Source organism: Neovison vison, chromosome 2 (assembly GCF_020171115.1).
Source record: "Neovison vison isolate M4711 chromosome 2, ASM_NN_V1, whole genome shotgun sequence".
In the NCBI taxonomy this organism is placed as follows: Eukaryota; Metazoa; Chordata; class Mammalia; order Carnivora; family Mustelidae; genus Neogale; species Neogale vison.
The window spans coordinates 150,617-171,254 of NC_058092.1; the positions used below are offsets into that span (position 1 = coordinate 150,617).

The 20,638-nt window shown below is 64.4% G+C and overlaps 2 protein-coding genes across 4 annotated transcripts; one reads left to right on the forward strand and one right to left on the reverse strand.

The window, feature by feature from the left end:
* Positions 1 to 21: 21 nt before the first annotated feature.
* On the reverse strand, positions 22 to 13,029 carry NOC2L (NOC2 like nucleolar associated transcriptional repressor). Its single transcript, XM_044236868.1, has 19 exons — positions 13,004 to 13,029; positions 12,723 to 12,875; positions 11,219 to 11,393; positions 11,011 to 11,133; positions 10,229 to 10,349; positions 10,053 to 10,143; positions 9,077 to 9,155; positions 8,859 to 8,969; positions 8,360 to 8,473; positions 7,458 to 7,646; positions 7,060 to 7,199; positions 6,000 to 6,111; positions 4,309 to 4,422; positions 3,876 to 3,977; positions 2,810 to 2,953; positions 2,582 to 2,695; positions 1,474 to 1,609; positions 993 to 1,118; positions 22 to 686 (listed from the first exon to the last, which is right to left on the reverse strand). The coding sequence occupies exons 1-19, from the start codon at positions 13,027 to 13,029 to the stop codon at positions 580 to 582; spliced, it is 2,277 nt and encodes a 758-aa protein (XP_044092803.1). The 3' UTR covers positions 22 to 579.
* An 846-nt stretch (positions 13,030 to 13,875) lies between these two features.
* KLHL17 (kelch like family member 17) lies at positions 13,876 to 20,569 on the forward strand. 3 transcript variants are annotated; one of them, XM_044236870.1, is made up of 12 exons: positions 14,366 to 14,700; positions 15,558 to 15,817; positions 15,905 to 16,026; positions 16,197 to 16,418; positions 16,901 to 17,017; positions 17,217 to 17,430; positions 17,751 to 17,895; positions 17,980 to 18,147; positions 18,574 to 18,662; positions 18,770 to 18,843; positions 19,050 to 19,231; positions 19,647 to 19,969. In XM_044236870.1, the coding sequence occupies exons 1-12, from the start codon at positions 14,585 to 14,587 to the stop codon at positions 19,873 to 19,875; spliced, it is 1,938 nt and encodes a 645-aa protein (XP_044092805.1). In that variant the 5' UTR covers positions 14,366 to 14,584; the 3' UTR covers positions 19,876 to 19,969. The 3 variants fall into 3 exon arrangements, with proteins under 3 accessions (XP_044092806.1, XP_044092804.1, XP_044092805.1); XM_044236871.1 differs by lacking the exons at positions 14,366 to 14,700; positions 19,050 to 19,231 and adding an exon at positions 13,876 to 14,239 and having other exon boundaries at positions 19,647 to 20,569; XM_044236869.1 differs by lacking the exon at positions 19,050 to 19,231 and having other exon boundaries at positions 14,363 to 14,700; positions 19,647 to 20,569.
* The last annotated feature ends 69 nt before the right edge of the window (positions 20,570 to 20,638 follow it).

Consider the following 20,638-nt stretch of genomic DNA (forward strand, 5'->3'; position numbering starts at 1 on the left):
AAAACACGAAAAAATTTTTTAAAGGAAAATGTGAGTTAAGAGGAAAAGAGTTTCCAAAACTTTCTGGGGGTGGCCACAGAGCCAGGTGCAGACAAGCCTGGGGACCCACACCTGAGCCCAAGCACAGGGACTCCATATCCCGGGTACCTGCGGACAGACCAAAGAATGACGAAGAACACAGAGGCGGCCCATCATGCCACGTGCCCGCCAGCTCTGTGTGGAACTGGGACGGCTCCTGGCACGCCTCTCAGCAGCCTGCCATTGGGGCAGAGGTCGGGCAGAGCGCCGCCCCAGATCAGCTCCTCGCACGGTCTTGATGCCTCTGACCCAGCACTGTGGGGGCGCAGCGGCAGACACGGGCTCCACAGCCACCACTGCAGGGGCCGCACAGGGTTCAGTACTTTCCGGTCTTCCAAGTTGGAAAGATAAAGCCCTGCGCGCCATCGATTGCCCTTCCCCCCACCGCAGCGTGGGCCCTGACCGCCAGGCTCAGGGCCAGCCAAGAAGCTCTGTGCCCGACTGCCCGCTGAGTGGGGAGCCGTGCGCCGCAGTCCCTGCAGGTCCCCAGGCTGGCAGCCCTCAGTCCTCCTCGGAGAGCTGGAGGTCTTGCAACTCGTCCTCCGGCCCCTGGGCCAGCCGCCGCAGTTCCCGGAGGCCCAGGCCCGCCTGTGTGTCCCGGCCTCCATCTGCAGGGAGAGACCAAGGCTACATAAATCCCACTTTATCAGGGAGAAGCCAGCCTTGGAGATTACTCATCACTAATTAATCACAGCCCTAATTAATTTACTGGTGCCACCGTTACTGGCTGCCAGAACCAGCGGGAACCGAGCAGCTGGCCTGGTATCCCCAAGGAGGGTGTGGGCCCAGCTTAGAGCTGCCCTCCCAGCTGACTGCCCTGCCTACCCGCCCCGCCACACCCCTGACACCCTCGGGCTTCCAACAGGCAGGCTCAATGGGCCACGCACCACCCCTCACGCCCAGGAACCACGTACCTTTTGAATTGCCAGCCGCTTCTTGGCTGCTATAGCTGCCCTCCTCCTCCTCTTCCTCCTCCTCCTCCTCCTCCTCTTCCTCCTCCTCCTCTACCCTCTGCCGAGCTCCTGGGGACCCAGGCATCCCTGGGGACCGAGAAGAAAAGCCCATGGGAGAGGGCCCGCCCGCAGGTGCTCACTGGGGGCCGTTAGGGGAGGAGGCTGGGCCAGGCTCACAGCCCCACACCCACCCACCTTTCACTCAGGCCCCTTTGGGCAGGTAGAGAGGATTCCCAAGTGCCCAGAGTGAGAGCGAGGGACCAAGGTCTGGGAGCACGTGTTCCAATGCCAGGAAGCCCTCCCCCAAAGCAGAGCAGCAGAAGGGCCGCAGTGGACAGGAGCGGTCAGGTGGAAGCCGGCACCCTCTTCTGGGTCCATGAGGCAGCTAAGAAAGCCTTCCAGGCCCACCGTCTCCCTCCCCACAAGGAGCTCGGGCCCCTACCTGTCTCTGAGAAGTCCATGGCACTGTCTTCCCCATCACTGTCCAGGTCAAAGAGATCCTTAAATTCCACTCGGTCTTCATGCTTCCTGTCTCCCACCTTCCGCCGCTTTATCTCTGGCAAGTTCAGATCTTCCAGCTGCAGGACCCAGAGCCAGAGCAGGAGGCGAGGGTCGTCGTCAGGAGGCTCTGAGAGCCCACCCCAGCCCAGTCCCCAACCTGCCCTGCTTCAGCCCCAGGAACCCCTGCATCTCAAGGCTTAGCCCTGGCCATGGCTAGGCCACAGCATGCGGCACGTGGCAGGAATCCGGACCTCGGTTCCTGTCTCCCCGCCCGACCCCAGTGTCCCGTTCCCTCCCCCATTCCCCCTCAAGCTCTGCCTCCCAACCGGTCCCCAAACCGGTCCCCCACGCAGAGACTCTGGCCCCTTTTTCTAGCCAGCTCTTGGTCCACATCACGGGACAGGACTCCGGGACAGCCGTCCTGCCAGGCAGGAGAGGAGGCCCCAACCACACGGTGGCCACAAGGTGCCATCAAAGGTTCAGACACACCCACGGGCTGGAGGCCCAGCTGCAGCCCCTCGCCTTTCTGCCTCCAAATCTTCAACCATCCATCTCAGACATGACAGCAGAGCCACAGTGACCGCACAGGGACAGACAGTCACAGGCATGCCCCTCAGCATGAAGCCGTCCCCTCGAGTCCCACCATCCCACACCCACTGGCCAGGCCCAGACTCCGAGGCACCGCCCCGCCTGTGGCTCCCTGCCTCCACCTCTGGTGCCGAGGCCAGTCCAGCCACTCCCTCCCCCCGAATCCCCAGCCAGTTTGGCCTCCAGCCACCTCCTCCTGCAGGTCATGAGAGAAGCAGCCCCCCACCATCACCCAGCTCTGCAGGACATCTGCCCCCTCAGAGTTGCCCCAGAACAGGCTGCCGCTGGAACACAGGCCCCCACCCATCCTGCTGACATCGTCCCTGGGACTGTCCCCTCCCACAAGCCCCCTTCCCCACTGTGGTGTCACAGCCAAGGAGCTGGATCCCGGTCTCAGAGCAACCCAGGGGCCATGCCCACATCCCCCTCCTTCACCCCCAGAAACGGCCCTGCAGACACACCCGCTCTTTGCCACTGATCTCCAGCTGGACCTCTCGCTCCCTCAGCTTCCGCCACTGGCTGTAGTACCTGGTGAGAGGGGTCCCCTCCTCTCGGGTCTGCTTCTCCCAGGCGTCCTGCGGGGAGAGGTTCGGGATCAGCCCACCCTCGGCAAACCTCCAAAGCCCAGCCCAGCCCTGACCGGCGCCCTCAGGCAGTGCCGCCCGCCCCCTCCCGAACGCCCAACTGACCACTGCGTGCTGGTCAGCCACGGCGAAGGGGGCCCCCTGGCGGCGGCTGCAGATGTACTCTGCATTCTCCTGCACCTTCTCCAGCAGCTGGCGCAGCTGCCGGCAGTAGTTGGCCACCTTGCACTCCCGGAGGAAGGACTTCAGCTGCGGAGGGAAGAGGGGCTCAGTCAAGGTCCGGACACAGACCTGCTCTGCACCCCACAATCCGTCTGGGCCTCACGTGACCACAGGGAGGAGACGGGAGAGCAGGGACCGTGGGTTCAAGTGTCGCACAGCTCTGGCTATGGGGAGCCCTAGTGCACACACCTGGGGAGGGGACCCACGTCCACACCCACTCCCAGATTTGGGGTGGGGGGGCGCTGCACGGTCTCTGGTGCCTGGGCCTGTGGGGGCTGGAGAGCAGACGGCCCATCCCAGAGGCCAGGCAAAGGCACGGCAGCAGCAGTGGGGCAGCACAGGGCCACCCGCCAGGTCAGACCACCCCCGGCCGGTCTCTGTAAATACCGGTGCGCGTCCAACCTACTCACTCACGCGTTTCTGTGGGTTCTTGGAACAACGACTGGAAAACCTGAGCAGCTGGGAGAGAGCCCGTGACTGTGAAGGCTAGAACACTTACCAGCAGAGTCTGCAAAGCCCTGTTCCACACTGGGACCCCTGGGACCTGGAGCCCAGAAATAAAGGCTCAAAGACACAGCCAACCCTGTGTCTGGATGCGTCTCCGGCCAGCGCGGCTCTGGGGAGAGCAGCCCAGCCCAACTCGCCGAACAGGCCTCCGGCTGTTCAGGTTGCTTCCGGCCACCAGCACCAGACAGGGACAGGCAGTGCCACCTGGTCCTTTCCATGAGAGGCACCTGCCTCCATGAGATGGAAGACACCTGGCCTGAAAGCAGGCGGACCTGTGACAGAGGCTAGGCCTGGCTCCTGGCCCCGTGTGGCCGTGACAAGGACGCCTCTGTTCGCTCCGGGGATGGGGAGCCGAGCCCATCAAGCAGCTCCGTCTGCGACACGGGGGCAGGCCATCGAGGGCTCTGGGAAGGGAAGGTGGACCCAGACGGTGGGTACACACCTGCAGGACTGCGGGCAGCGCCAGCTCAGGGAACGCGATGCTGTGGGCCTGGCCGTGCAGGTACTCCAGGATGAGGTCATACAGCTGCTCCACCAGGCCGTCCTGGGGCAGCAGGGAAGAAAGGAGAAGGTCGGGGCTGGGGAGACAGGAGCTCTGCGCTCTTCCAGGGCAGTCGGATGTGTCCACTCAGTCTGCAGGGTGGAAACCGGAGGACGGGCCCCCACAGCCTCCCAGAAGCCACGCTCACACTCAGTGTGGCTAAGGCCAAGGAACACCATTCCCCTCCCATCCCAAGAGACCAGGAAGGTCCACACGAACTCCACACTCAGCTGACCCCTGCCACCCTATACACTGACCTCAGTGCCCTATGCCATCCGGCTGGGACCCCCACCCAAGGCATCTCTCCGTGCCCCTCCAAGGAGGCCAGCCTCACCCGATACGCCTTCTCCTGCAGGTTAACTTTGGACAGCTTCAGGATCACGGTGAAGTTGATGGGCTTGGAGCTCATGCGCCCTGGCCTCCTGTTAAAGTCCACCTGCTGGAGAACCTGTCCCAAGGCCACATCAGCCCGGCCTGCTCTGCCACATGCCCCACTGTGTCACACTCCAGCCATATCCTGGGTTACAGACCCAATGTGGAACCAGGGACGGGCAGCCACGTGCAGTGCCAGCCCTGCGGGCCCCCACACCCCCTGCGATGCAGCACTCTGGCCTCTGAGGCCATCACTTTATCCCCGACTGGGGCTCTGGTTGTAGGGAACGGGACCAGGAGTGCACACATGCTATCGACTCCTTCCTAAAACGAGGCCAAGAAGCTGTAAAAATCAACATCTAGAAACCAAAGAACCTGCACACAGCCACGGCCACCGCAACGTTCTCCCCGTGGCCGCACCCCCGAGGCCTAGGGCCGACCCCAGGGCGCATCCCCAGGAGCGTCTCCGATGAAGGTCCAGAGCGCCGCCCCTTCATCCTCCAGAGACCACCAGCTGCATCCATCACTTTCTGCGTCCTGGAGAAGCCCACCCTGGGTCCAAACGCGGAAGGCTGCAGGGTGCCCTGGGGCAGCAGAGTGGGAGCCATGCCTGCCCCCCGCACAGCCCGTGCACCGAGGTGATCCAGGATGTTGTCCTGAAGGGCGTGGGCGGCCAACACAGAAGATGCCACAAAGCCGGGGATGACGGTTCCCAGCCGAGCTCAAGGCAAGCCCCGGTGAAAAGCGCCCCCAGCTGTGGCAGTAACAGCGTCTGGGGGAGGGGGGGGACACCGGCACTCTGGAACCTGGCTCAGCCTGAGGTGGTGTGAGGACAGGGCGGGGGCTGCTCTCGATACCTTCCCACCCACCCGGGAAGGGCAGGGCAGAAACTGCCTCCTGACGTGTTTTCTCTGGAAAGGAGAGGCCTGGGTGTGAAGGGACGTGGCCTGCAGAGGGGCACGCTGGGGCAGGGGTCAGTCCACACAAGAGCCGTGAGAGGAAGAAATCAGAGTAGGAACCCTCAGGGGCTCCCTTCTCTCTTCTGCTTGGTAAGGAGACACAGAACCCAGCCCTGGGAGCACAGCACACCACCGAGACACTAACCTGGCCCATCTCGCGGTGAGGGGCACTCGGGCCTCTCTAACAGGGAGACGTGAAGTCCTAAGCGCACAGTGGGTCCAGGCCTAGCCCTAGCGGGCTTCTGGGCTTTCGTCGGACCACCTTTCGGTACCCGAGCTACACGCACATGCAGGCATGCAAGGACACACACGTGTGCACACACAGATGTGTGCGTCCACACGGACGGACCCAGGAGCGCGCAGGAGAAGAAACGCAGCTTTGGAATCAGAGCGAGGCTCCTGGCCCAGCTCTCCTGCTCACTGTACTGGACCGGACAGACCCAAGCGTGTCCTAAAACCAGCACCGTCAGGCCAGCCCCGCAGAGCAGCCGTCCGTGTCCTCATGGCCAGGGCCCCTACCAGCACACGACACAGGCTCCGCACAGAGCGATGCCCTCCCAGAACCTGCTCTACAAATGAGAAAACTAGCACTCTGGAAGAGACGGTCCAGAGACAGCAAGAGGTGCCTCCGAAGACAGCCCGGAGGCACCGGACGACCCCGCCCCCCCCAATCCCCGGTGGCGGCCCCTCTCACCTCCAGCATGAAGGGCAGCACCGGGATGAAGATGCCCGTGCGCTCCGAGAGCCCCGTCAGAGCGCGCACACAGTGCATGCGCAGGGGGTAGAAGCGGGCGGTGGGGACCAGCCTGGGAGCATGGGAAAGCAGGGGTGAGCAGAGGCCTTAGCCTCAGAGACCCCCCAAACCAGCCTCCCCCTTCTGGCCTGGCTGCCCATGACGCATTCCCACCCATGGGGATCTAACCTCATTCCTGGCGGGGTGGGTGGGCACACCTGCCCCTCTGATTCCTCCACACAGAACACAGCAGGACAAAAGGCCCCGACTGACATCCTGGTCTCAAGGACCTGCCTCCTCACTCGGTTGTCGGGTGAGAGAACACCGCAAACGACTTCTCACTTAGCGCCTTTTCCTTTTTCCTTTTTTCAGATTTTATTTTTTTATTTGACAGACAGAGATCACAAGCAGGCAGAGAGGCAGGCAGAGAGACAGGAGGAAGCAGGCTCCCTGCTGAGCAGAGAGCCCGATGTGGGGCTCGATCCCAGAACCCTGAGATCATGACCTGAGCCGAAGGCAGCGGCTTAACCCACTGAGCCACCCAGGCGCCCCCAGACTTAGTTTCATTTTAATGCAGGCCTGCGCCCCGCTTGGACGGCTCCCCCTTCAGGGGCTCAGGGGCGACCCCTCCTGGCCAACAACGGCAGCCACCTGGCCTCCTGCTGCTCCTCCAGGATCCGCCCTGGATACTGACCACAACTCAAGAGTCACAACCACACAGCCCAGCTCTGTCCAAAAACCAAACTCCCTCCAAGGCTACTTACCCTCTTCTACCCAGCATCACCTAGAATGCACCAGTCGGGGACACTAGGCCACAGACCACACCACCACCACCCCCCAGTACTTCCTCAGGCGCTGCCCAGTAACAGACCCAGGGTCCAGGGATGGCCCAGCCCCTCCCAGAGCAGCAGCTCCTCCTGGCCGTCCAGGATGCCTCCCCTGTAGCGAGCCCGATCCCCACAGCAGCCCACGGAACGCTGCCTCCCTCCGACGTCAGGGCCACCGCCCCAGCAGAACTCACTTGATGCAGCCGATCACCACCTGGGTTAGGGGGTACACCAAGGGCCGGAGGGCCTCCCGGGGACAGAGGGTGCTGAGTGCGTGGCACCACAGGCACAGGCAGTGCACAAACTGCCAGTTGTACACAGACTGGTACGTCTCCTGCACACAGAGCGAGGGCCATCTCCAGCTCAGCGTGGGGCTCCTGGCAAGGCCCTGCTCTTCCTCACCCACCAGGGGCACGGGATCTCAACGCCCTGCCCCGTGCCGCTGCCTATGCCCGAAGCCCCCACCAGCAAAGGTCCTGATCCCAAACACATGCTGGGCTGTCTCTCCCGAGAGACGGAGGCTTCCTGAAGCCCTCAGGCCCTCAGCTGGGTCAGGCTGGGGCCATCCGGCCCCGCAGGCACACCCACACACCTTCTTGCGGGTGGTCATGGCATTGCGCAGGTGGATGGCGAGCTGGCGGATGTAGAGGAAGGCGTGCTGGTAGGCGACGCCAGCGTCCAGGGCGAGTAGCTCGGTCAGGGTCCGCTGCATGAAGCTGATGAGCGGAAGGGTGCTGGGAGAGGTGAACTTGCAGTTCCTCACGTACGTGATATACATGTGCTGCCAGGAAAGACCCCAGCTGGAACCACCTCAGCTCCCAGGGCCCTAGGTACCCACCACCCAGCTCCAAGCCACTGCCAGACACCTGGGCCTTTCTCCCAGAGCTGCTGCCTTGGCGGGAGCCACAGTCTGGCCATGTCTGCTGCAGACCCCGCCCCCTGCACGCCGCCTGCCCCTTGGGCCCCCTACTGCTGCTCAGCCTCCACACCGTGCAGCCACCAATCTCAAACAAAGTCTGCAGTGCCAAGAGGAGGGACCCTACAGGTAGGGGAGAGGGCCAAGGGGAGCGCGGCATGAGCAACGGAGAAGAGGCAGGACGCCGTGGAGGGACTGGGAAGCGGGGAGGCAGAAGAGCCCAGCTATGTGCCAGGCCTACACAGGGCTTTCTAGAGGGGCTCCACGTGGGACAGGCCATCCACGCTTGAGGCCAAGCAGCACGGTCCCCGCCCTCTCCACACCCAGTGAGGGAGAGAGGTGTGCGGAGTAGCCGATTTGGAGCCCCAGGCGTTCAAGAACTCCCATCCCTGCCACGGTCCCCAACTTCTCAGGGAGGGAACGAGGACGGCGGTGTGGGTGAGCCCCGAGCCGCAGTGCCAACACAGGGTACCAACCACAAAGGCAGCTCCCCGGCCCTCAGGCCAGCACTTCCAACCTAGACCCTGATGGACACAGACTCGGGGGCACTAGAGGCAGAAGCCCTGGGCCCGCACTACCTTGAGAACAGGACTCAGGAAGACATCCTTCTTATGCCGGCAGACCCTGACGAGGACCAGGAAGGCCAGGACACGCAACGTCTCCTCCCCTGTGCTCCAGAGCACCACCATCCTCTGCAGAAGGCAAGATGTCACTGCCTGCCCCCGCCTCCCCAAGCCAAAGAGCCCCGTGGTCACTGCTGGGAGACAGCCCTTCCCAGAGCATCTCAGAAGAGAACACTCAGAACTCAACCTGGGAGTAACAAAAACATAAAACTAACCCCGTGAAGGCAGTACCAGGCAGCACATGAGGGGGAAACAAGAGTACATCTTGCTTCGCTTCTCATCAGAAACGTCAGAAAGCCACCCCCTTATGGGACTGGTTTTGCAGCCCCAGGAGCAAAGAGCGGACGGAGACAGAACCCAAGGGGGGCAGGGTGGGGACGGGCACACGAGAGGGGCACGCTGGGAGGGCAGTGACGCGCACCCCCACCACCCTGGCACGGAACGGCTGGCTGACCTTGAGCAGCAGACGGCACTGCTTGGGGAAGGTCAAGTAGTAGGGCACGGAGTTGCTGACATGCCGTAGCACGGCCGCTGCCACTGTCGCCTCGGCCACGCAGGCCACCAGCTGGGGAAGCAGGAGAGGCCGTGAGGCCCCCAGCCCACGCCCATCCGGGAGACAAGGAAGGACCGGCCCGTGGGGCACAGCAGGCCCTCTCCCCTCTGTAACCACACCTGTATAACTGAGCTCAGGTAAACCTTGATGTCCAGCCGGAGCTTGCCCCACAGTGGGCTGCCAGACGGGTGCAGCACCCTACAGAGAGACCAAACCCACAGCCGTCTGAGTGAGCCCCCACAATGCACTTTCTCCCCAAAGCCACCACCCTTCCCGGTGATGGCTCTTCCCATGCAGCCCCCTTCACACAAGAGTCCATACCTGGCCAGTGCCAGCCCCGCCCCACCTGTCTGTCAGCTTCCCTGCCCCCTTCCCCCAGGGCCACCTCCACAAAGCGGCGCCATCCTGATCACGAGTCTCACCCTGGAAACTTCCACCAGACCCAGATACCCCTGTCTCCAGGTCCGCCACCGCCCCAAGCCTCCCTTCCAGAAGGTAACGCAGGACCCTTCCCTGGAGCCTTCTTTCTGGTGTCTGGGGATAGTCTGACCCTCAGGCCCTCACTACCTCCTAGTCACGTGGCTGCATGGCCCTCCCAGGCCAATGGGCCTCCCCTTTTGCCAAAGGTCTGCCGCTCTTCTCTCCCATCTAAAGACTTTTCACAGCCTCGTCTCCTCTAACACGGAACTTAAGGTTCTGAAACTCAGCTGTGAAAAGGCACCGACCTATATGGGCACAGACACCTCCCCAAGCGAACAGCAAAGGAGTGGATAAGATACTCATTTAAAGAAAGAAAGAGAGATCAAAAAAGAGAGAATCCCGACCCAGAAAACTAGCGGTGCAAAGCCAAGCACGCACTCTGGGCCCCCTAAAAAATTCTGGGTAGAGGAAAGGAAAAAGAAAGGAGGACAGAGCCACCCAACTGGCCCCGTGTGCCCAGCCTCTCCCAGGAACACTGCAATGGGCCCGGCTCTACGTTCCTTCAACATCCTTCTGTCCTGGCTGGGTCTAGAGAGAACCCCTAGATTACAAGGTCTCTGCCTTCCCCAGTGCAGGGGCCTGACCACACCTCCCTACCTCCCCTCTTCCCTTCACCTGCTGCTGTCCTTTGGGACTTTTCCAAACAGCAACTTCTGGAGACAGCCAAAGAGATCGCGAATGCAGAAGGTGACCAGGGCATTGAACACTACAACGAGGGGACCACAGATGCCATTCACAGTACAGAAGGCGGAACAGGGGGCCCGTATCCCACGCCCCCTCATCCAGCTCACCAGCACTGTCCGTGACCTGGAATTTGCTGGTCTCGGCACCTTCCTGGTCTCCTTGGGTGGTGGCCACAGCAGCTCGGAATGCCTGCACGACTTCGTGGAACAGCTTTGGAGTAAGGTGATGCTAAAGGGGTTAAGAGGACCCAAAATGTCGGGGGGGTGGGGTCAGCCATGTCAGACAGAGCATGAGGCAACCAGAGAAACCTGCTCTGAAAGAGAAAGGTGCCCCCTGCCCACACTCTGAGACGTGGAGCAGCGGCGGAAGCCCTGTTATGGAGACACACGCAGGGAACAGAGAGAGGAGTCCAAAATGTTCCTGGAAGGGAAGCGAGCCTGGCTCAGGGTCAGAGGGGAGAGGGGAGAGGCTGAGGGTCCGAGATCTGGGTGGCAACCTATGACAGGTGGTATCCAGAACTCTCCCTCTGTCCTCTCCTTTTCCCACAGAAACCTTGGAAGAAGGGCTCTGGCTCCAGGGACCGACAAAGGCAGAGTGTGTCCTGCCCGCAGTGGACTTCAGGCACCGGGGAGCACCTGAGAGGGAAGTGGAGGGGAAGAAAGCAGAAGAGCCCCCAGGATCTCTGACCGAAGGACAGAGTGCGATCCTGGAGCCTCTCAGCCTAAGGAAATGTGCTAAGGAGGACTCCAGTGCCAGTGCTCGGAGAAGGCCTCCTCCCACCCACCCCTCCCGACTGCACAGAGCCAAGTCACTGCAACGGGGCCAGGGAAGACTCCTCTTAAAGCAGGTGGCGGTGGTGTCCAACCGCCCACCCCATGCCGCGCCTCACCTTCGCCGCCTGCTTCCATCCCTCAACCATGGCGAGGGTCACAGGAGCAGAATCCCGCTTCTTCCCCTTCAGTCCGCGAGGGGTCCCACCCTCCGCCGCCGCATCTTCCTCCTCGCTGGCTTCCTGTACCCGACAGAGGGCCAGGCTAGAGCAGGGGCAGGGGCCCTAAGTGTGCCCCTGGCCCCACCCGTCGGGCCTAGGCCCTCACTTCCAGCGTGTCCGGCAGGGAGTGGAGCTGGCCCTCTTCGTCCTCCGCGCTGTCTGAGTCACTGAAGTCCAGCAGGCTCTGGTCGTTCTCCTGCAGGAACTTGTAGAACTCGGGGTCTCTGTCCTTCAGCCGAGAGAGCTGGTCCTTATGCTCAGATGCTCGACCTTTATGCCGGCTAAGAAGGTGGGGGTCATCAGGCACAACGGACCGGCGCAGCCCACAGGGGTGGGGGCAGAGGCCTCTTGGCCTCCACACCGGAAGCTTGCCAGCGTCCACAGAGAAGCTACCGGGCCCGACGGCTCCCTCCACCAGGGCTGCGGACAGCCAACGTGGCGCGGTTTCCAGGGTCGCGCCCTCAGCAGATCCCCTCGCCCCTCAACTCTGGACGCACGCCTCCGACAGCCTCTCTGTACGCGCTCCAACACCTGCACGTCCCACCCAACGCCCACGACACCGCCCCCGAGATTCTCCCGGACTCGCTCTGCCCACCCTCTGCTCCACCTCCCGCATCATGACCCGACCTCCGCAGGCTCTCCGGGAGAGACGCCCCTCTCCCTAGCCAGCAGCAAAGTGCCCTGAGCTCTCCGCAGCAACACCCCTGCCAGCCCCCGCCTCCTCGAGAACATCTCTCCACCTCCCGCCTGCCACGGGGGGCTCTCCCTCTCTCTGCACCCGCCGCCTCCAGGCTGTTCTCAACACAGCAGCCCAAGGGACCCTGTGCGTTCTGTCTCGCGACATGACCCCACAGCGTAAAACGCTGAGAGAACTTCCCTTGTGACCGGCGCGTCGCATAACCGGCCTGCGAGGTCTGACCCCACCAACCGGTCTCCGGGCCACCCTTACTCTCCCCGTCGCTCCTCCTTCCTAAAGCTTGCCCCCACCTCAGCAGCTCCGCCGCTCCGAATCCCTGAAACACCCCAGCACCCTTCCCCCGTCTGGTGGCCTCCTCCCTCGGGTCTCTGTCCACTGACCAGCTGCTCAAGGGTCCTTCTGCACCACCAGCAACAGGGGCCGCGCACCTCCGCCCTAGCTCTCGAACCCCGGCTTCCTGGCCGTTGGCCACACTTCGTTTTCTGGCCTAACCCCGCCCCCGCTCCCCCCGGGCTGCCGAACCTCTTCCAGACCGGAAAGGGACCCTTTCAGGACGCACCAGGGAACGCCCAAGATACCGGCCGCCGGGCGCTGGGGGCTCCGTCGGTGAAGCGTCTGTCTGGGGCTCAGGTCACGGTCCCAGCGCCCTGAGATCGAGTCCCGCACGGGCCCCCTGCTGACCCTGCTCCCCCCTCCCCCCGCCTGGGCCCAGCGGGGACGGGCGGGTCTCTGAGAGGGTGAGGCATGGACGCACACGGGAGTAGGAGGCGGCTCGTCGCCGCAAGCGCTGCAGGCACGAACGAGCGCGGGGACTGGCGCGGGGTCGGAGGTCCCCGGTCCCCACCCGCGCGACGGGCCAGGACAGGGAAAGGGTTTGGCCTCACGCACGACCCGCGGGGGACGCTCCGCTCACCTGGACGAGGGGCTCCCGCCCGGCCCATCCCGCCTCCGGCCGGCTCCACGCAGCGCCCGCGTCCCGGCTCCCGCGGCTCCTTCGGACTCGGACTCCGACTCGGAATCGAAGCCCGAAGCCAGGAACTCGTCCACTGTCAGCTCCGCCAGGCGCCTGCGGGTGGCGACCGCCGGGTCAGGCCTCCCCGCCGGCCCGGCCCGCCCAGCCTTGCCGCTCCGGGGACACGGAGACGCTCCAGGAGGCACCGGAGGACCCAGTCGGCCCCCGGACCCCCAGCTCACCGCTTGCCGGCCCGCGCCGCCGCCATCGCCGCCCGCCAGCCGCGTGCGCCCCACTTCCGGCCCCAGAATGCCGTCCGGCAGCCGCACTTCCTCCGGGCCGGCCCCGCCCTCGGCCCCGCCCCGCCGCGCCCCACTGGTGGCTCTGAGTTTCTCCAACGGAGGCTCCGGTGGCATCCAGGCGGGAGGGCAAGTTCACATCCTCGGTGCTCCGGGCTCCCAGGGTGGCCGGCCGGATGGAGGCTAACGGCGCAGGCCGGACTCAGTCACGGCTCCCGCACACATCGCTGAGTGTCGGGCTGTCGATCTCGAAAGTCGGGCAGGACTGCACGGGATGGAACGCTGGCCGGCTGCTCACACATCCCCTGCCCCAGGGAAGACGAGGCCCAGGACCTGGGGCATCCTCTCCCCTGCTGCCCACAGCCTCCCCAGAGCTCCAGAAGCACGTGCCTGGAAGGGGGTCAATGCACAGGCGCCGGACGAAATGCGCCCCGGGGAAGACATTGACAGACAGGACTCCTATGCAAAGAGCTCTCACGAATCAATAATAAAGAGCCCAGCTTCGCAGGAAAAGCAGACTACTAGCCGCGTAGGTGGGCAATTCGCCGGGAAAAAATGACGCTCTGATGGCCAGGCCAGTCTCGCCTGCATCGAATGAGGGTCAGAATGATGAGAGTCGCTTCTGCTTCACTGGACAGGCCACGGCGGCGGGGGGGGGGGGCAGTGGACCGATCCCGGAGCTGTTACTGAAGCCCGTTTGGCCAAATCGAACGGGAAGTACTGCGCCTGATACTTGGGTCCTCCGAGTCCTCCGCCGGGAATTTGCCTAAGTCCACAGCGTGGGCTGGGCGGGAGCGGCCACTCCTCCCTGCCCCGCCTGTGGGAAGGCGGGTCCAGAAGCCCAGAGTCCGGAAGGCCGCTTTGCTGAAGGGGCGGGAGAACCAGACGATGCCCTCCTATCCCCGCCCCCTAAAGGGCAGAGTGTGTGGGCCTGGAACGCCCGATCCCGCGGGCTTCCTGGGAGCAGGCGTGACTCCGGGCAGATCCCCCGGGCCCTGCGCCCCCGCCCCCCCACCCCCGCCGCTGGCGCCCAGTCCCAGGCCTGGTACTTGTAGGGGTTCACGGAGCGAACCCAGCGAAGGCCGGCCGGGCAAACTGGCCTGCCTGGGGTCACAACGGGAGCAGGCAGAACGTGGCACCGAGCTGCCACAGGCCCCAAGGGCAGCAGGGCCGTCCAGGGTGCTTACGGGGACGGGGCTTCTTAAGGGAACTGGCGGGGATGGACGGTCGGGGTGGCTTCTCCGACGTAGGCGCGGGCGGGGCCGCGGGGGCTTCCCGGAGGAGGGAGCGGGCGGGGCGCCCGGACGCGGACTGGGAGGATTGCCGCGCTGCGTTCCGTCCGCGAAGACGCGGGCAGCGCGGGAGGCGGGGCGGGCGGCGCCGAGAAACAGCGGCTGCGGGCGGGCGGGCGGCGGGAGCGAGGGACGCTGAGCCGGCCGCCACCGCCTAGCAGCCCTCCGGCCGTCTTAGGTCGGTTCGTCTGCGCGTTCTCCGCGGGTCGCGGCGCGTCCGGCAGCCGAGCCCATGCAGCCGCGCAGCGAGCGCCCGGCTGGCAGGACGCAAAGCCCGGAGCACGGCAGCCCGGGGCCTGGGCCGGAGGCGCCGCCGCCGCCGCCGCAGCCGCAGCCGCAGCCGCCGGCGTAAGTGGGCCGAGGGCCTGGGGACCGTGCGCCAGACCAGGGGCTGAGCGGGCCCGGGAGGGAGACGAGGAGGGGCGTGCGCCCACCCTGGCTGGCTGCCCGGAGGAGGCGGCCTCGGCGCCCCGCAGGCTCGGCCCGCCCCTGGAGGTGCAACTCCCCCCGTTTGTCGCGCACGCAGCGACGTGGGACCGGGCGCGCAGAAGTGGCTGCTTCTCGGAGGCGCTGTCCTCTCCCGCCGCCCTTGAATTCCGGCTGCGCCGCTCAGACTTGGGCGACTTGTCTGCAGGATGGGGGGGCGGGGGGGGGCGGGTGGAGCCGCCGGGGAGGGTCGGGTGAGGGTCGACCTGCTGGTGGCATAGGGGCCGTCTTCAGAGCTGTTCTGAAGCCTTAGCCAGTCGCGCTTGGTGCACATCCTGTGCGCCCAGCCCGTGCTGAGGACACTGGACCCTGATGGGGAACGGGAAGGGCGGCCAGTGACAGAGGAGCGCCTGGTCCCAAAGAGGGCGAAGGGAACGTGGTTCTTACAAGTTAGGGGCAGAGACGGGCTATTCTGTGGGGACACCTGGGCAGAGGGGAGTATGGCGCCAGAAGGTGTCCTGGCAGAGGAAGCTGCTAGGGCCAGCGCTGGCATCGGGTGCGACTGGACCTCAGCGGAAGAGCAGGTGTGGGGCAGCTTTGCTGCACTTCTAGGGAGGCTCCCTGTATGTGAAGGAGAAGGGGGGTGGTTCCTGATGGAAGCCAGGTAGGGGCTGGCAGGGAGGGGGCTGCCGCCTCGGTGCCCTGGCCCTGCTGCAGTTTCAGGGGTGGGTGAGCAGCTCCCCGCAGCGAGCGTCTGACCTGGCCCTGCCCGTCTGCAGTCCGGAGGCAGAGCGCACGCGTCCTCGCCAGGCCCGGCCCACAGTTCCAATGGAGGGTGCAGTGCAGCTGCTGAGCCGTGAGGGCCACACCGTGTCCCACAACTCCAAGCGGCACTACCACGATGCCTTCGTGGCCATGAGCCGCATGCGGCAGCGTGGCCTCCTGTGTGACATCGTCCTGCACGTGGCGGCCAAGGAGATCCGAGCACACAAGGTGGTGCTTGCCTCCTGCAGTCCCTACTTCCACGCCATGTTCACAAGCAAGTACCCCCACATCCAGTCTGGGCACTCGGGGGGCTCTGCAGATCTCCCCGGGCAGGGACCGGCCTGACCCACTGTCCCCACAGATGAGATGAGTGAGAGCCGCCAGACGCACGTGACATTGCATGACATTGACCCTCAGGCCTTGGACCAGCTGGTGCAGTTTGCGTACACGGCTGAGATTGTGGTGGGCGAAGGCAACGTGCAGGTGAGGCTGCCTGGTCCCTCCCTCAGTCTCCCTCTCCCTCAGTCCCTCGCACAGCTCCGCTGGGCCCCTGTGCCTCAGCTCCTGGTGTTTCCCCGTGCCTCTCCCTCAGTCCCTCGTGGCCCGTTTTCTTGTCCCTGCTCCCCTGCTCGCTCTCTCGTGTCACCCCACAGACTCTGCTCCCAGCTGCCAGCCTCCTGCAGCTGAATGGCGTCCGTGACGCCTGCTGCAAGTTCCTGCTGAGTCAGCTCGACCCCTCCAACTGTCTGGGCATCCGGGGCTTTGCTGACACGCACTCATGCAGCGACCTGCTCAAGGCCGCACACAGGTACGTGCTGCAGCACTTTGTGGATGTGGCCAAGACCGAGGAGTTCATGCTGTTGCCACTAAAGCAGGTAACGTGCCAGCGGGGGCACCACCTCGACCCTGACCCAGTCCCTAGACCCTGGCCCCAGCCCCAGGACTCCTGGCTTCCTTCATCTTGGCCCTTCGGACCTGGCCCTTTGCCCCCCAACCCTTATTTCCAGCCTCTGACCCGCATTCCAGCCTCACTACCCATCCCCTGCCCTCTCCCCACCCCACCCCCAGCACACCCCCTTCTTCTGACCCACCCAAACCTTCAATTTTTGACTTCAGATCCCATCCTCTTCTGACCACATCCCTGCCTACAGCCTGTGGGCCCTGGTTCTGCATCCCTAGCATTGTTCTGGGCCTGGGCCCATGGGAACCGAGTCTGTGGTTGGTTCCTGACCCTGCTTGGTCCCTTCTTATAGGAACACTGGCCTCCCCATTGGACTCTCCCTCCCGGGCACCTTCAGGGCTCCATGGGCCCCCAAAGTCCTCCCTAGATCTCAGGTCTGAGGGTCCCCACCCCTAGGTGCTGGAACTGGTCTCTAGCGACAGCCTGAACGTGCCTTCAGAGGAGGACGTCTACCGTGCTGTCCTGAGCTGGGTCAAACATGACGTGGACGCTCGGAGACAGCATGTGCCAAGGGTGAGGCCAGCACCTAGGGGCCCACTGTGCTTAGGAGGGGACACATAGCGGCTGAGGACCTGGGTGCCCCTGGGGTCTGCTGTGTACAGAGACCCCCTCACAGGAGTGATGCAGAGACGTTTTCAAGAAGAGCCAGCACGTCTGAGGGGGAGCCCTTCCCTGGGGCCTGCCGCCTGACCGTGGCACCCCTGTGTCCCAGCTCATGAAGTGTGTGCGCCTGCCCCTGCTGAGCCGGGACTTCCTGCTGGGCCACGTGGATGCTGAGAGCCTGGTGAGGCACCATCCTGACTGCAAGGACCTGCTTATCGAGGCCCTCAAATTCCACCTGCTGCCTGAGCAAAGGGGTGTTCTGGGCACCAGCCGTACGCGGCCCCGGCGCTGTGAGGGCGCCGGCCCCGTGCTCTTCGCCGTGGGTATGTTCACCTGCCTGGTCCCCTCGGGTCCAGGACCCTCCCCCACATGCCCTCCCTCTCCTCTCCCATCCCTGACCTGTGCTTCTGTCCCTGAGCCCAGCACAACCCTACCTCATACCGCGCTGGTCACATCCTGTACCCACCCCACACCTGCTCCTCTGTTTGCCTGTGGAGAACCCCGTGCCGTATGACCCACTCACCGATCCTCATCCCCACCCACCCTTGGAGCCCCCGTACTCTTGACCTTGAGCTGCGCTAGAGACGTCCAGCCGTTGCCTCCCTGGGTCCCTTGTCCCGCCCCGTCACTTCCCCATTCCTAGGTGGTGGGAGCCTGTTCGCCATCCACGGAGACTGTGAAGCATATGACACGCGCACTGACCGCTGGCACGTGGTGGCCTCCATGTCCACGCGCCGGGCCCGGGTGGGCGTGGCAGCAGTTGGGAACCGGCTATATGCTGTGGGTGGGTAAGTGTGGATGCTGGTTTTGGGTCAGGGGCTTAGCATATGCCCACTGGGCCAGTCCTGACCGGCAGCGGACCCCTCCCCTAGTTACGATGGGACTTCAGACCTGGCCACCGTAGAGTCGTACGACCCTGTGACCAACACCTGGCAGCCTGAGGTGTCCATGGGCACGAGGCGCAGCTGCCTGGGTGTGGCTGCCCTGCACGGGCTCCTGTATGCAGCTGGTGGCTACGATGGGGCCTCCTGCCTCAACAGGTAGTGGCCGGGGTCAGGGCCGGGTGGCCTCTTGGGGTTGGTTCGGCTGCAGGTGTGGCTGCATCAGGACTGCAGAGATCACGCCTGAGGGGAGCAAAGAGGGATCCACCCTGACTCAAGTCCCCAGGGCACCCTGGGTCTCTTCATCTGCACCAGCCCAGCTGTCCCTTCTTTTCCTCTCAAGTTCTTCCCCCAGCCTAGGGGCTGGGCACCACATGGACACGTGCCCAGGATTATGCAGGCGGCCAGCTAGGGGCCCCTGTCCCCACCCAGAGGGCCTGCTACTTGCTCCGGTGGGATTCTGGGATCAGTCTCTGTGACTGCCCAGGATGGGACTTTAATCATTCCGTGGGAGAGGGCAGGTCCTGGGACCAGGGCAGCCTTTCTGCCACTGCTCAAGGTCAGCGGCAGGCCTGGTGTCCACAGTGCTGAACGCTATGACCCTCTGACGGGAACATGGACGTCCATCGCTGCCATGAGCACCCGGAGGCGATACGTGCGTGTGGCCATGCTTGGTGGGTGACAGGACCTGCTCTGTGTTGTGTCCACCCCACCCCCACCTGCCCCACCCTGGGGACCCCACACATAGCAGGCACACCACGGGCACGTTGACTCTTTGCAGATGGGAACCTGTACGCTGTGGGTGGTTACGACAGTTCGTCACACCTGGCAACTGTGGAGAAGTATGAGCCCCAGGTAGGAAACACACCCCAAGCCCATGAATCTCCCTTTCCAAGAGCGACTTGAGGTCCTCACTCCGAACACCCACATCACCCAGATGATCAGCCCTCTAGGTCCCACCCCGTTGCACAGACACCCTGTCCTAGAGTAGGGTTCTTGCACTGTGGAGGGGGAGGGAGGCCGGTGACGGGTCTGCCCCCAGCTGGCCCCCTCAACCGCAGGGAAATGCATGGACCCCCGTGGCCTCCATGTTGAGCCGACGAAGCTCAGCAGGGGTGGCGGTGCTGGAGGGGGCCCTCTACGTGGCCGGCGGCAACGACGGCACCAGCTGCCTCAACTCTGTGGAGAGGTACAGCCCTAAGGCCGGTGCCTGGGAGAGCGTGGCCCCCATGAACATCCGAAGGTGCGCTGGCCCTCCCCCACGGGCCCGGAGTGTCCCCCAGTCACCACTGCCTCCCGCCCAGATTCCCAGGTCTGCCTTGAGGCCTCCTGCCCGTGTGATGTGTCCACGCCTCCTATCCATGTACACGTCCAGTCCAGCTCCCGGTCCCACCCAGCGCCAGGGTCCCGCCCAGCTCCCGGTCCCGCCCAGCGCCAGGGCCCCGCCCAGCTCCCGGTCCCGCCCAGCGCCAGGGCCCCGCCCAGCTCCGGGTCCCACCCAGCGCCGGGGCCCCGCCCTGCCCCGTGTGTCCTGCCCAGCTCCCTGCGACCCGCCCAGCGCCCGGCCCCGCCCCCGGGGGCTCCTCCCCTCGCGCCGGGGAGGCTCAGAGAACAGTTCTCGGCCCGCGGCTCACCTCCCCGCCCCCACCCCGCCCCAGGAGTACGCACGACCTGGTGGCCATGGACGGCTGGCTCTATGCCGTGGGGGGCAACGATGGCAGCTCCAGCCTCAACTCCATCGAGAAGTACAACCCGAGGACCAACAAGTGGGTGGCCGCGTCCTGCATGTTCACGCGGCGCAGCAGCGTGGGCGTGGCAGTGCTGGAGCTGCTCAACTTCCCGCCGCCCTCCTCGCCCACGCTGTCCGTGTCGTCCACCAGCCTCTGACCCGCGGCGCGGACTGCCCAGAGGCCCGGCCCCGCGGCCTCCCACATGCCTTAAGCTCCACAGGGCGGCCAAAGCACCTCGCGTGTCAGGGGCGGGGTGCTCGGCCCCCACCAGGAAGGTCCTGCCCTGTCTGTCCTTGTCTCTGCGTCGAGGCTCGCCACTTCTGTGTTCACTGCTCAGTGTGTGTGTGCGTGTGCGTGCGTGTGCGCCGTTTACTTCCTTCCTAGTTTATTTATTTATTTATTATCGATCGGTTGGTGAACCGCGCAGCACCTACTAGTTCACACGTTTCCCCTTGACGTGTCCTGTGTCTCTGGGACCAAGCTGCCTTCCCAGGTGTCCTGCTCCACTGGGGGCACCAACGAGCAGTGGGGGTGGACACTTGGATTGCGGATGGGTCAGAGGTGAGCTCAGACTCTAGAACTGGAGGGACTGCGGGGGCAGGTGCAGAGCAGCAGGCCAGGGTTGCAGGGGTGGGGGGCGGTTTCTGAGCAGGTGCAGACCCTTCCAGCCTGGGCTTTGCAGGCCTCCCCTACCTTGCCCAGCCAGGCACACTCCCAAGAAGGGCATGATGCAAGCTTCCTTCTCGTGGGCGTGATGTGTCTTCTGGATCCTGCACTGAGCTGAGCACAGGGTGCCCCAGACCCCACACAGCAATATGAGCCAACATGAACAATAAACATGTTTCTCGGGCTCTGTGGGCTTCGGGCTGAGTGTACATCTCCACCCTTTGGGGTCTTATCTGGGGTGACCAGGAGGGCCT